At 42.0% G+C, this 14,608-nt stretch overlaps 1 protein-coding gene across 3 annotated transcripts in view; it reads right to left on the bottom strand.

The window, feature by feature from the left end:
• Positions 1-14,608, bottom strand: part of faf1 (Fas (TNFRSF6) associated factor 1) — a 73,597-nt gene that overhangs the window by 47,196 nt on the left and 11,793 nt on the right. For 2 of the 3 annotated variants that reach the window (XM_071528001.1, XM_071528000.1), the window contains exons 3-7: positions 14,065-14,111; positions 9,417-9,688; positions 9,187-9,278; positions 8,212-8,303; positions 613-718 (exon numbers count right to left, since the gene is read on the bottom strand). In XM_071528001.1, the coding sequence (XP_071384102.1) occupies positions 613-718; positions 8,212-8,303; positions 9,187-9,278; positions 9,417-9,688; positions 14,065-14,111 (609 nt within the window). The remainder of the gene's footprint in view (positions 1-612; positions 719-8,211; positions 8,304-9,186; positions 9,279-9,416; positions 9,689-14,064; positions 14,112-14,608) is intronic. The other variant, XM_071528002.1, reaches the window with a different exon arrangement.

Here is a 14,608-nt window from a genome sequence, read left to right as displayed (position 1 = left end):
GTGGGGAGGAAAAGAGGGGGAGTGTACCAGACCGCAGCTGTGAGAGTAATTATGTGCTCGGAAATGTGATCATTTGTGATGAATAATGAATCGATGGCTGAGATAGACTAGCAATGTTTGGCAAATGGAATGAAAGCTGCATTATGGGAAAGTAGAATCAGGTAGAATAATATTAAGTATGTGTGAGAGTCCGTGAGAGAGGGAAAGTGAGACTGACAGAGACAGGGTGTTTAGACTGTAGGTGTGGACGCTCTAGTTTGTTATTTTTGACAAGGGACAGACTGTCCTGCGCTATATTGGCCTATAGCACCGATGTAGAAAGGCGCTACGGCACTGTGTGTGTGTGTGTGTGTGTGTGTGTGTGTGTGTGTGTGTGTGTGTGTGTGTGTGTGCGTGTGTATGTGTATATATGGGTTTGTTTCTGACCCTCCATATTGTGTGTGTGCATTTTTGATATCCTCTATGGTTTGTGTGCATGCTTGCATGTGTTTGTTTCTGACATCCAATACGGTTAGTGAGTTTCTGACCTCCTGTATGGTGTGTGTCTGTGTGTGTGTCTGTGTGTGTGTGTGTGTGTGTGTGTGTGTGTATGTGTGTGTGTGTGAGTCTGACCTCCTGTATGGTTCTGGAGCCGGGGAAGTTGAGGCTGTAGTCCCTCTGGGCCTCGCGGTGACTGATCACCAGCAGGAAGTTCTGGTTTAGCGACTCTTGGAGAGCACTGAACAGAGATAGAAAGAAAGAAAGAGGGATGAACACAGTCAAGGAAATAAGGAATGGAAAAAGGGGGGTGGAAAGAAAGAAAGAAGAAATGAGGAAGAGGGGGGCATAATAATGAAGTGACACAGAAAAGAAAGAAGGGGGCAAAAGAAAAACACAAACATTATCACTAACAGCGCTGGAGTCAAGTGAAGGGCAAGCTGAGACTAGTCAGCTCATGGTAGCCTGCTGAGCCGGAGGGAGGAGGCCGACTGCTGTCCCTCCTCCGGGGGCTAGTAGCCCACTCCACTGGCTGTGCCTTAACAAGCCTGGCTACAGCTCCGCTCAGCACAGCAGGCCGCCATAGCTATGACCACCTGCACAGTAACAGCATGGAGTCCACAACAATCTGCTATTAGTGCTATCAAACATGGTGGTTATAAAACAGGCACAGAGGAAAACCCAGCAGAGGCTTCAATATCTTCTTTAAAAAGGTGCATTAAGTAAGATTTTACTGTCCGATAGCACAAAGTCACTATATCTGAGGTTTGATAGGGATTTGATAGATTCCAATGACTCAACGATTACTTTGCCAGGTGCTGAAATTTCTGGCAGCTTCTCAAAGACGGAGGACGGTACTACGAGCAAGCGAGCGGCTTCGCAGCTCATTTCATTCATACCGTTTACTCATTCTATTATGAAAATGTGACTTCATTATTTTTGTCAATTACAGGCTACCATAAGCTGCGCCAGAGAGCTGTTGATCTTGTAATTTCGTGGTTGCCAATAGAAGTCGACAAAAGTCATAAGTTACTTAACACCCCTTTAAACTAAACTAACCTACACCAATCTCCATCGGCATCACAGTTTACAGGGTGAAATTGTCTTCCATTTCAATAAAAAAAATTGATTTTGTAGGTTTTAGTTGCTTTGCAAAGTGATAACACATAGAAGCTATGTGAAAAAACTGTGATAAAATACAAAGATAAAACAACAGAATGAAGATAAACCAATTACTAAACAATTTATGCAGGTGAGATATAAAAATCCAAGGGACTTCCTCAAAACAAAAAAAAGAAAAAAAAAATAACTAAACAAAAATAACTGTTCGATAATGACACATGAGCTAAAAATGACCACATATTTCCATTTCTCCCTTCACAGCATGGACAACAAACTTTGGTGTGCCAAAACAGCACTCACACACACAAGCTGTTTACTGGTGATTCAACAAACCACTACTCTGAGACGTCAACAACCTTGCAGTCGACGCCACGCATTGATTTCTTCCCAAATAGAGGCCTGGCACGAGAGAAAGAGAAAGACCTGTCCGAAAGGGCTTGAAGGGGCAGAGTTTCTGGACTGGTACCGTCTCTTGCTCAGTAGCTTAGAGCCGTGACGGAGAGGATGTGAACAATGCAAAAGCAGACACTTTGTGTGCTTCACGTAGAGGCGGAGGGGGGGAGGAATCAACTTTTGGAAGCTTCATTTACAATAAGCTGTGAGGTTAAGTAGCGTTTTGAGCAAACGCTGGGTCTGTGAGGCTGAATATCAATGGGAGGCTTAAGGGCCGAGGCAGGCACTTAATCAGGGCTCAGAACCCAAGGAGAGGAGGAAGAGGAGAGAGAAAGAGAGGGACGGGGGAATTAATATGTAGCGCACACATTAATTATGCAATCACAGCCTTAATCTGCGCAGATCTGGACGAGCTTATGTTAACAGAAGCTCAAATTTACTGTAATGACAGCATATTTACATTGACTAAAACTACGAAATCAATATGTAAATGTAATGTTTGTTGTAGCTAACCGGGGAAGATTGGAAATGTGTGGAGTGGGAAGGATGGATGCATATGTAATAGGGCTGAGCAGAAGGGAGGAGAGGGAGATAATATGTGTGTGTGTGTGTGTGTGTGTGTGTGTGTGTGCGTGTGTGAGTATGTGTATGTGCGAGCAAGAGAGAGGGAGAGAGAGGGAGAGAGAGGGAGGGAGAGGGGGAGAGAGAGAGAGAGAGAGAGAGAGAGAGAGAGAGAGAGAGAGAGAGAGAGAGGAGTAGGGACACATAAATAAGGATCTAGCTAATATCGTCATGATTTGTTTGGACACAGTCCCGGGCTGCTGCTGGCAGGCAGCTAGACTCCTAAACAGAGAGAGATAGAGGGTAAACTGAGCGGAAGTGTTACTCTGTCCTTGCGAGCAAAGAAGGAGAAAAAAGGAACATCTTATCAGTCATTTATGGCAGGCTGACAAGCCATTTGGTGGCTGCGTGGGTGGAGTTCTGTTCAAGATTTACTTTCAAAAACCGGATCACTCACTGTATTCTATAGTACAAATATTCAGGGGAAAAAACTGCGATTCGTAATGAGTCATCTCAATGCTGCACCTCAGTCCCCATCTGACTAAAGAGGTCTGATGGTTCATACATAAACCAGAAGAGATAAAGCTATGTTTCAGGTGTAATATCCCTGAGTCTCGACTCCGCTTCCATCACTGATGTTTTCAAAGCAGCTGTCTTCTGATAGTCGCAGGCCCCCCAAGCAGTGCAGGGTTGCAGGGTGGATGTCTCAGTGTTTGCTTCTGCCTTTGGAGCTATCTTTCTCTCTCTACACACACACACACAGCGACATCTGGGCCGGCCTGCAACCTCTCAGGAGGTACTTGACATGGCATAAGGGTGCCGGGAGGAAAATGTCATTTAACTTTATGGACAGAGAAAATGGAGCGTTTTGCAGGGGAGAAGAGCAGGCTAAACAGATTGGTTTCATTCTGAGGTAAGCCCGTCGCCTCCGCTGTGGGTCCCCGCGGCACAGAGCAGACTCTAGACCTTATTAAACTAGCACTGCCAGACACAGAGACACACACAGACACACACACACACGCACACACAATGTGACATGTGCCTGCAAAACACAAATACCCATACACACAGACTTTCTCACATGCACAACCCACCCAACCTCACACACACACACACACACCCACCCACTGATGTACACTTTATCAACCCCTTAAAACACACACACACACACACTAGCCAGGAGAACACACACTGAACTGACCACCTTGCCTGAGTCCAACCTCTAATACACAGGAGGTCTCATCAACACACAAGGTCCTCTTACCTCCTCCACATTTTGCATCCACAACAAAACAGACGGATGCGAAACCGTTCAGGCTCTGCTCTGTTTTGGTCTGCCATCTTGTCCCAAAGCTAATCAGCATGCTAGCTGTTAGATACTTTCCATCAGTGCAGCTTTAGCCAGCCAGCTAGCTAACTCCCTAAAGCATCTGTATCTCTGCTACAGGATAGCTGACACACAGAGGGAGGGGGGTGGGGGGGAAGGGACAGGAAGCCGCGAAACAAACACCCAACGCCTAATGAATCATTTTTGCAATTTCAAATTTCTTTGAGAGTTCAAATTAAAATAACCTTTCATTAAACAAACACGCTTCCTGAGAGCCGGAGCGGAGAATAAACGAGGAGGAAAAGGGGTGCCATTAAAATATTCATCAGGCCTTCATCATTTATGCAGGAGATTAGCTCCTCCTCGACACCCTCTTGTATTCACAGGCAGTCGTCAACATGGCCACAGAGAAAAACCTTCTTTAGAACAGGCTTTAACATGGCAGTACTAACTGCACATCACATCGCTAACTAAATAACTACCTGGGATGGATTGGTGCACAGTGCAAAATCTCCCAAAGCCTCGAGATTTATTTCTAATCAAACAAGAGAACTAAGATGAGTCGACTCGGCGGGATGATAACGATAATGCATCACTATTTAATCAGTCGGTTTGGTTTAAGTGTGTGTGCTGAATGAGACGAGCTCTACAGAGTAATTGCCAGGGCCATTATCAGTTATGGCACATTTGCTCTTTTATTCAGCAACAATATGAAGAAAACAGATATGAATGTGGAAATAAAGTTTGGGTGGGTAATTGTCTTTAAAACTCGACTCAAGGTATACATTAGCAAATATGGATGTAGGTATGCTCTATAAAATGTAGTGGGCTATATTATATTACATGTGTCAGAATTATTGCCAGATACTGCAATTTGTGGATAAATCACCATTCCTTTCAAAATAAGGTGAAATAAAGAAACAGTTTCATTATTCTGATTCAAAATATAGAATTAAAGAAAGTAATTTTAACGGAAAAAATTGATACAATAGTATCAGCAGCATAGAGTTTAAGTAACTACTAAAACCTTTAATAATGGCAATAACAAAAACTATACACATTTTCTTTATTTTTTGTTAACAAGCCATAGTATGCGAGAGTGGTGTGGTATAACTGGTGCATTGTTAAGAAAAAGTAGGACTGCACAATTAATCATAGATATTCATATATCTCAATTTTATGTCTCCATGATTAATAATCTTGTAATTCAGCAGTATGTAACTGTTTGAACGTCCCGATGAGGTATATAGAGTGCTTTCATTATGTGTGACTAATCACAACCTTTGAATGTGCAGCGTGTAGCCATGTGACCCAAGACAGAAAGAGAAACCTCATATAGACCGACTTTGGAAAAACGTGGTGACGAGCAAAGTAGAAAAGAATGGACTGGCCCAACGTTAGAGAGGAAAATCCTTTCCCAGTCTGAACGTGAACATTGTTTTAGTTCCTAAAAGTGGATTAACATCAGTCATTTCAAAATACTTTAAACCAGTAATTATATTAATATAAAAAAAAATCTTTTAATTTTAAGAAAGACAGTAAGAGTGAAAACTTTCTAGCTACTACTAGCTACTACTTTAAGAAATAATGCACTGAAAAAGTGGTGGTTACTGAAGAAGTGAAAATATAAGTTAAGGTGCAAGAGTGCAATAAAATACATTTATATTCTGAAATTAGACAAATAATTGTGATTAATAATCATGGTCACAATATTAAGCAAAATAATTGGGATTATCATTTTTGTAAGTAAAAGTAATGGGTCAGATCAGTGCAATTTTATCACAACTTGTTAGTACCTTGCATTGGTGTGCATCCGTACCTGCAGCTTGGTTGAGGATGTGACCCTGTACTGGGACTGAGCTTTGTCTACTGCAACAAATTTGCACACAGATTGTGTGTACTGCGGGCATACGGTGTGACCAGGGTTTATTTTTACTGCAGGCTAACAGCTTGTCTGGTCCCTCTACAGGGGACTGCTCCTCCCTGCTCTGTGATCTGTCACCTAGCCTCTCCCAGCATGACAACAGGGTCACTGTACACACACACACATACACTCACACACAGCACCCCCCTCCATTTTAACCCCAACTGTCCTCCACCAAAATAGTTGACACAGAATAATGAGCTTCTGACACCCAAAATGATATCGATGACACTTGGAGAAATGGAAACGGTGCTGCTAAAAAGACACAGCGGTTACTGGGGGAGTGAGAAGACAAGAGGAGAGAGAGAGAACAGAGAGCGAGGGAGGGAGGACCGGGGAGATATAGGCCATTAGCTGCCAACACAGCATAACTACCACTTAGCCTAACTAGCAGGCAAAGCGGCAAACTGCCAAATGACTTCTCTTTTCCCAACTGTTCTGGTGATGTGTGGTTGCTTGCATGGTTGCTAACATGAGGAAATGTGGGGTAAGGCAATTTTAATTTTGAATACAGTGTCTCAGGTTGATGCAAGGACCCTAGACACACTATGCATAAATGACTCAAAGTATCTGGAAGGAATGCCACTGAAATTAGTCAAAAGATCTATAAGTGTGATCCTACCGAAATGTTTTCTTTTTCTGTGATGTGGGCAATTCCATTAAACTGAAAAATCTACCAGACCACCTTACAATTCAGATCATCTTATAATATGATCAGATACAATGCAAACAAACTGTTCAACCCAAGATGCTGTACTAAGAGGTATCAGAGGTCGCCCCTACCCGACCTGGCAACACTCCTAAACAGAAATGGATTTTAAAAATGTTTTGATGAAGATGTTTGTTTTGTTGGTTTTAGGGGATCTATATTTTTAAGCCTATCCCGTTGATCAGTAACCAATCCCCCGTTACTTCATTCAGAAGGTTTTCATGCTCATGGTTTTGTTTCTGAAAAATTTGCCCCAGGCTCTTGTGAGCCTTTTGTTAGTATAACTACTGCAAGTGAATTGGGTTTGAAGCCAGATCTCTCAAAATAAACATGAAACCCATTTCATTAACTGCCACACGCTATAGTTATATTAAGGATAATAGAAATGTTTGACAACACTTGCATGTGATTTTGAGAGAAATGGTTTCATTCCCCCATTGACTTGCACTAGAACTGCTAGCAAATGCTGCCAAGAGGGTGGTGCCAAAATGTCAGAAAAAAAATCTGGTGTGAAAAAAACATGTAATGTCCTCAGAGGGAGCTTGATTAGTGCTCAACAGCACAGGCTCCTAAAAATCATGAGCCACCCCTTTTAATAATTACTAAAGCAGTAGCATAGATGTCCTCATCTCCTCGGGTCCCGGGCCTCATAGTGTCTCTGTAATCAACATGATGACACCCAGCACACACACACGCACACACACACACACACACACATACACGCACTGGCAAGCACATCTGAACACTAAACACACTCAAACAATATAAACATATAATACTAGCAGCAACAAAAATATGTATTCACACACATGCAATCTTACACTCAGATGCACACATGTATATACCCAAATATACACACGTTAAAAACAAAATATAACTGTGGTGTCCAGTCCAATGCTCTTATCCTCAAATTAAACTAAATATGGTCTTTGCTGCCTTACAATAAGCAGGTGCAATGAGGGGAGGAATCTGACTATCATGGGCAAGCTTTCCTTCTTCGGATGATGTTTACCTGACACTGATGAAAGAAAGATCACACATTCAACTGCCATCTGTGATTGGATTACTGCTCTACCTGTATGTTGAGCAGTCTGACATTTCAGAAGGAAAGGTTGCTAATACCGCCACGCATTCACTGATATGAGCAGAATAACCCCTGGATGGAGAACGCTGGCTTAATGGAGCTTTCTCACCAAATCTCTATTGTCACTAGGTATCATCACCAGTGTGATAGACTGGAATATATTAGAAAAAGGAAAAACAAAATGAAATATGTAGTGTGGATGTCATACACACACAATCTCTGAATAATAATAAGTAAAACACCCTTCAGCAAGCAACAATGTCAGGCTGAAAGATACAAATAAGGCAGAGGAAATTATTATTTACATTATTTAACACGGCAGCAGGCTTTCCTTTCAAAATGTCACAACGGATGCGAGAAAATACATATGCACCAGTGGGTCAAATGTCTCTTAATACTCCAATGAAAATGGCATTTGTTGGCTGGAGGCAACTTCTCCAAAACTGGACTTAGAGTGCCACCTGGTGTTCACTATGAGGTACTATGCTCATGCCAGTACCACTATATTTCATAGTGTGTGTGTGTGTGTGTGTGTGTGTTGAAGGATGAGAATTGGAGGATTTTTCATGATTATACATACAAAAAGAGTTAAACAAGAGTACTGGGCTACATACCTGTTTTGGCTGGTGCTGGCAGTAGGGGCAATGTCTGGGGTCAGGACGTACAGGCTGTTGTTCTTGGGCAGGTGTAAACTTCTCAGCGCCGTCTGATCACACACACACACACACACACACACACACACACACACACACATATATAGATACACACAATTTACTATTCACTATGAAGGTTCTATAGCTGTGGAGGCAATGATTTGTTAAGTGAGGGAATAAAACTGGGTTCAGTACATCTGAAGTTAGTTCATCAAGCTCTATAAACTGTCACCTCTCATAATAATTCAAAAGTTAGGGCAAACTGGGCTCAAACATCCTGTCTCAAGTAGTGCTGTTGTTTTGGGGGAGGCAACAGGTCTACTCCAGAGACTAATGTTTGTAACGATGTGGTCCTGCAGCTTAGTGAACTGAACATGGCACCAACACTGTCAGGGTTAAGGGTTTGATTCCCATTACGCTACCCATGCTAAAGATGTACAGTATGCACTCAGGCACTTTGGATAAAAGTGTTCAGCTAATGTCATATATTGTTTTCTAACACTTCAAAGAGTTCTATCTATACCTGACAATGGCAAACTTTTCAATCCCATTTAAAGAAGGGAAACAGCCTTTTATACTCATGAGCCATCACCGCTATCGGCAGCGTCTGTATTATAATAATTTCTAAATACAAAAGAATACTGTTGCACTCTGATGAATCAGTGTTAGTGTAGGGAATTAACTTTCAGATGAAGTAAAATTCAAGACATTCCGCACACCGCCAAAATTTAGCTGGACAAAATAATCACATTTACTTTCAGCAAGACACAGGGACAAAGTTTAAGTGCAAAAACACAAGGGAGTAAAAAGGGCTATAGGCGCAACCGTTTCAGCTCATGCCATTATCAGTGCTCTTCTTTCCTTTCTTTTCCTTTTGTTTTTGCACTTACACCTTTAAGTTTGTAACTAAATAATTTGTAAAGGCCATAAACTCACACTGTCGGATACATCTCCACTCTTCCAGCCCTTCAGCTGCATTTTGGACACTGGAACCCCGAGCTCTGTCTCAAGGATTTGTTTGATTTCGCCTGTGAGGGAGATAAGAGAGAGGACAGATACAGAATAAATGTACTTTTCAGTTTAACATTTATCCACAAGATGGCAGTATGTAAAAAAAAAAAAGTTTCCTGTATCTGTGTGTGAGTGTGTGTGAGTGTGTTGCTCACCGACTGTGCTGCCCTCCTCCAGCACCACCTCTATAGAGCGCTGCCGGTACTCCACCCTGAAGTTGAGCATCCGGGGCTGACGCTCCACGATGTGTCGGGAGGAGGGGACGATGGGGCAGAAGGCTGAGGTTGAGGCCGAGGACGACGGAGGAGAGGAGGACGAAGACGAAGAGGAGGGGGGAGGAGCCGCACCTCCGGCTGCCGCTTCAGCTGCTTCTGATTGGTTAGGAGGTCCGTAGAGGTTGGCCTGGCTCGCCTCGCTGGAGAAATTACTGTACAGAAGTGAAAAGGTTGTACAGGGTCAAGCACTCAACGCTGAACTTTCAAATACAAGCTTAAAATTCAGTCAAAAACGGTCAGTGAGTCATGGAAGATCATGAACGATTGAAAGAAATGAATTGTTTGGGGAAACAGCCTTTAAACATAGGCAGAAACATCTAGGATAAAAACAGAGCCTGGATGTATGATGAAAAGGCCTAGTCAGCAATATCTGCAGATATCTGCACACTGTTCAACATACAGTTTGGTAACAGTTTGGGAGCAAACAGCTGCAGTCTTTAACCTGGTGATGATAACCTAATGGACCCCAAGAGAAGCTAAACTATTTGCTAGAAAAATAAACTGGCCTTTTTACCACTGCAGAAACAAGCGACAAAAGCCTTCTCCTCTTTCCCTTACTCTATCCAGGGGGTTCCCCAAGCGCCGGCTGCCAGCTATTTAGCCATCTACCCACCTCTGTCTGGCCGGCCACTTTTATAACTGAATGTCTGTAAGGCTACGTACACACTGCCAGCGTCACATTCTCTTTTTTCACGCCATGGACTTGATAGTTTTAACAGCAACATTTGCACCGAAGACCGCAGAACTGGTAGGAACAACCACAATGTTGAGGAAACAGACTGGATAGAAAATTTGAGAATGTCTCACAACACTTACCTCTGTCTCTTTCAAATTAATGATAGTAGTGTTTCACCTTACCTCACATAACAAAAAGTTATCCAGTCCGGTTCTGCTACACCGGACTGGATTGGGGGGGGGGGTCTAAAGAGGCTATTGACTGAACAACGTCATGTTAATCTGTGCGAGCCATTCTGGTCCTTGATTTTGATGTTGCCACCCAAGTTATCCTGACAAGTCCCACTTGCACACTGACTCCATTCTGCCAATGTTCAAAATATAGATGGGAGAAGTAAAGGGAGGAACAGGGAAAGATCATAGGGGCTTCTGTTTTAGGAGGGTTTGTTAAAGCCCCAGTATGCAGGTGTTATGACCATGTAAAATTGGGGCATTTCCTCATTATTTAAACTGATTTATGTTCCCATAATTATTGGATCTCAGTTCTGAGTGCAGTAGTACTCAGGAGAGAGATCCAGTATTGCTCTGAGAAGACTAAAATATGAACTTTGTTCTGATATTTATTACGATTTGTTATAATATTTTTGTTTTAGCCTACTTATTTCCTACAATTAAAAAATGCAATTCTGCATTGACTCAAGAAAATACATTAAACATTCACAATTAATAAAGATTATCCGTATATTTTTCAATTGAGCATTGAGCCTTTAATAAAAATGTTCATTCATGTTATTTTAATTGTCATGCTTTCATAAACATATTTAAGGTTTGGTAAAAAGTGGCATCACCGGAAAAATGTATCTTGCCGCCACAAACATCCCTTAGCTGGTTACTTTTCCCATCTGGCTGGCTACTCAAAAATTTGGGGAACCCCCTGCTCCATCTGCTCTTTATTCTCTCTCTTATGCTTTTCTGTTTGTCTCTGTCTTTGCTCTGTGCCTGGGCTATGACCCCCCTTTCCCACACAGCAGTAAATGATGTATTTTCTCTCCTGGACCTAAACAAAGCTTGTCCTTTGTTCCTTGAAGTGTAAGCAGCAACTATCTTGCAACAAGAGGCGAGGAGAGAAGAGTGCCAGGCCCAAGGTCTTCGACAAAGGCTGCATTATATTTGTCCCACCACATTACAGAGGCAACCGATGTTGGTTGACCGTCTACAGCCTTCAGAAACAGGCTAGGCCACCAGGGTGGGAAATTAACACCAGCCAAATGATAGTACAGTATGTCTCCTCTACCAGCCACTTTGGCAAGTAACCAACACTTATTTGAAGGTCCTATCCATTTCCAAAAATGTAGTTGGTTGGTAAAATTATAAATAAAGTGACTGTCTGGAATATTTTTGAACACAACAGCCACTGAGGCCAATACGTTATAATTTGTGCAATGAGTTAATATTGTCCTGTTCTGAGATAATACACAAAGAAAAAACACAAACAGACATCACTGTGTATCAAGGATGGATGGATCTCGCAAACATGAAGCTGTCTTCTGTAAACCCATGTGTCAGAGTTAATGGTTGTGATAACACAACTTAATCCCTCTATCTAACATGAAAGCATCTGAATAACAACAATCTGAGTCAATCAAAACACACTGGTGGCAAAATACAGGCTGTGAGCAAAGAATTCCCTTTCCTGTCTGTACATGAATAACAGTCACATACAGATTTTTCAGTACCATTTTTGCATACAAGTCCAATTTGAATGGACTTTACAGTAAGATATCATAAAAATGCTTTTCTACATTATCATTGAACCTCCTTTCAGAAATATTCACCTTCAGTGCTGCGTTTTAGATCTATTGCCAACTGACTCACCCTAAAATTAAGGAATTAACTCAATAGATGGCATATTGTTACAGGCCCTGTGGCAAAACCATCATGGGTGGATTAGGTGGGTGGATCCAGGAATTGTAAGAATCCTAACAGGATTCTTACAATTCTTGGAAGCACCTAAAATAGCCTGGTTTATGGTGTGAGCTCTCACAACAAGCAGGAGCGATCCTAAATGCACTTTCACCACAACTTGGCACAGTAACTCTGAAGGCCGTTAAATCGGCCGTTGTTACTGTTTGGGCGCAGTTCCATGCTGCCCTACATCTAGATGGCACTGTTCTCCTGTGCAGTCCAGGATCTGTTCCCAAGCAGATACAACTGCTGAGCCCTTCACCCAACACAAACTGTCAGGCCAGAGAACGCATTCAACAGAGGATTCAGCAGTTTTTATTAAGTTTTGGCAGAGAAACATTTTGGATGTCCTGAGGAGTCTTGGTTAATGATCAATAAGACAAGCTTCTTAAAATTCGCAACCCGCTAACTAAAGGGGACACGGGGGAGGAGGGGGCCGCATTTTAGACTGGAACGTCGCCGTAGCCTCCAGCTGGCTCCAGCTCAGGTCACGTCATCAGGGGCTGTTTACTGGGCAATGCCAGCCTACTCATACCAATGCCAGCCACTTAGTAAATGTGTTGGCTGCTGGTCACACTGCCAACCAGCCTCCATTCATAACGCTGTGTGCCCGCACGAAAGACCAGCAATCTTCTCATGGCCCAAGGGCCTGAACCACACTCAAGCACATGCATGCATGCGCACACGTGCACGCAAGTGTGTACACAAAATAAAACGGTTTAACAGAACGTCCCCAGCTTGAGTGGGTTCAGATCAGCTCAGTGCATTCATGAGTGTCAACCAACCGTTGAAGGAAAGTGAAGGGCACAAAGCCTCTTATAGAAACCTTTTCGCTTTAGAAACTGTGTACAACTCTACTCTTGGCAGAGGGTTTCCTTGCAGTTGCAATGTCTTTTTATTATTCCACTCAACAGCAGAATAGAAAACACAGCAGAAACAATAACCTCCACACACAGCCCAGTAACATCTACTCTATTTCCCTCTTCATGACACATAGTTAGTGTCACCCAGTGATATTTGTTGGACACCCAACCTTTAAAATTCAATCTACGAGTCATTTTCAAGACTGAACATCTCACCATGGAGACACAAGACACGAAAAATTTGCACTCACATGTTCAGCACAAATCAAGTAGTAAATCAAGAAGTAGCCAGGCTAAAGGACACATGCAGAGATAGCCTGAAACTGAAATCCTACATTGCAAGCACCATCACTAAGGAGAGGAGTTCAACTTCCTACTCACACAATGACACCTTTGTTTTCATATTTCCTTCTTTGGTTGTAAGTTACTTTATGTGGTATACTGTGGAGGTATACTTCTGTGAGGCCGAAAACGATCTTTGCAAGAAATATCTCACATCACTCTTTCCTCACTGAATCATATCTCTACTAATAAAACATTCCTTCTTCCTCGCTTTAGCTCTTAATTCTTTCCTTGCACTTCTCTTTTACATGATCATTCTAGCATGACAGGAATACTGTCTGTTAAATTTGGCCGCTTGTTACTTTGATCTTCTAAATTTAGGCTAATACTGTAGTCTAGACCTGCAACAGAGTCTAAGGGCAGCGATACATTGGGCAGCGTTTTGGGAAACTGATGGGCAAAATTGCTTAAGGTGTTCCCTTAGAATTGTTGCTGTAGTCTCATAGGAACATCCTGTTGCTAGGAAACAGTTGAATACATCTTTGACCCTGTGTCTCATTTTATTACCTGTTGATCACAGGCAGACTGATGTACAGACACAACTCAGTAATCTCACTAAAACTTTAGTTATTGTAATGAGATAAACAAACCTTTTTTCCAAAGATAGATAATCATGCACAACCTCAGGCAGCATTATAAGTTTGTCTATGATTTACAGTGAATGTGTGGCAACATTGTGTTACCTTTGCAAGATCCCATTCTCCTGTGGTATGACTCCGTTGATGGCTGCCTGTAATGACAATGGAAATTCAAGAAATATAATTCATGACAGAACCCAACACAACATAATTATGCAATGTTCGTGTTTTAGTAATTGTATCTGATCTATGTCCAATTCCTTGCTACTGCTAACTGATTTTGCCCTGGGATCAATAAAGCTCAAAGTACATTCAACATCATGAGTACACAACAGCATGAAAAAAATGGCAAATACATCAGGAATATATTTCAAAGACAGCCTCATTCCCCTTACAATAACAGTAATCTCTATTTGTATAGCACCTTTCTAAAAAATAGAGTTTCCAGAAAACAAGAGAAACAACTCAAAAATACGGACAGTAATACAGAAGACAGAGAATAGTAAAAAAGACAGGCAGTAATAGAAAGCACAGGGCAAAAACACAAGATTTAAAACAAAATAAAACAATTACATTAAGGCCAGTCTGTAGAAGTGTGTCTTGAGAAGTTATTTGAAAGAAGACACAGAATTAGCTAGTCTTATTTCCA

The sequence above is a fragment of the Centroberyx affinis genome, unplaced genomic scaffold (genome assembly GCF_046629955.1).
Source record: "Centroberyx affinis isolate AG114_WGS23_722 - 3 ecotype Tasmania unplaced genomic scaffold, CSIRO-AGI_Caff_v1 ptg001599l_1, whole genome shotgun sequence".
Taxonomy (NCBI): Eukaryota; Metazoa; Chordata; class Actinopteri; order Beryciformes; family Berycidae; genus Centroberyx; species Centroberyx affinis.
The sequence above is the reverse complement of the archived record's forward strand: the minus strand, read 5'-3'. Positions and strand labels throughout refer to the sequence as shown.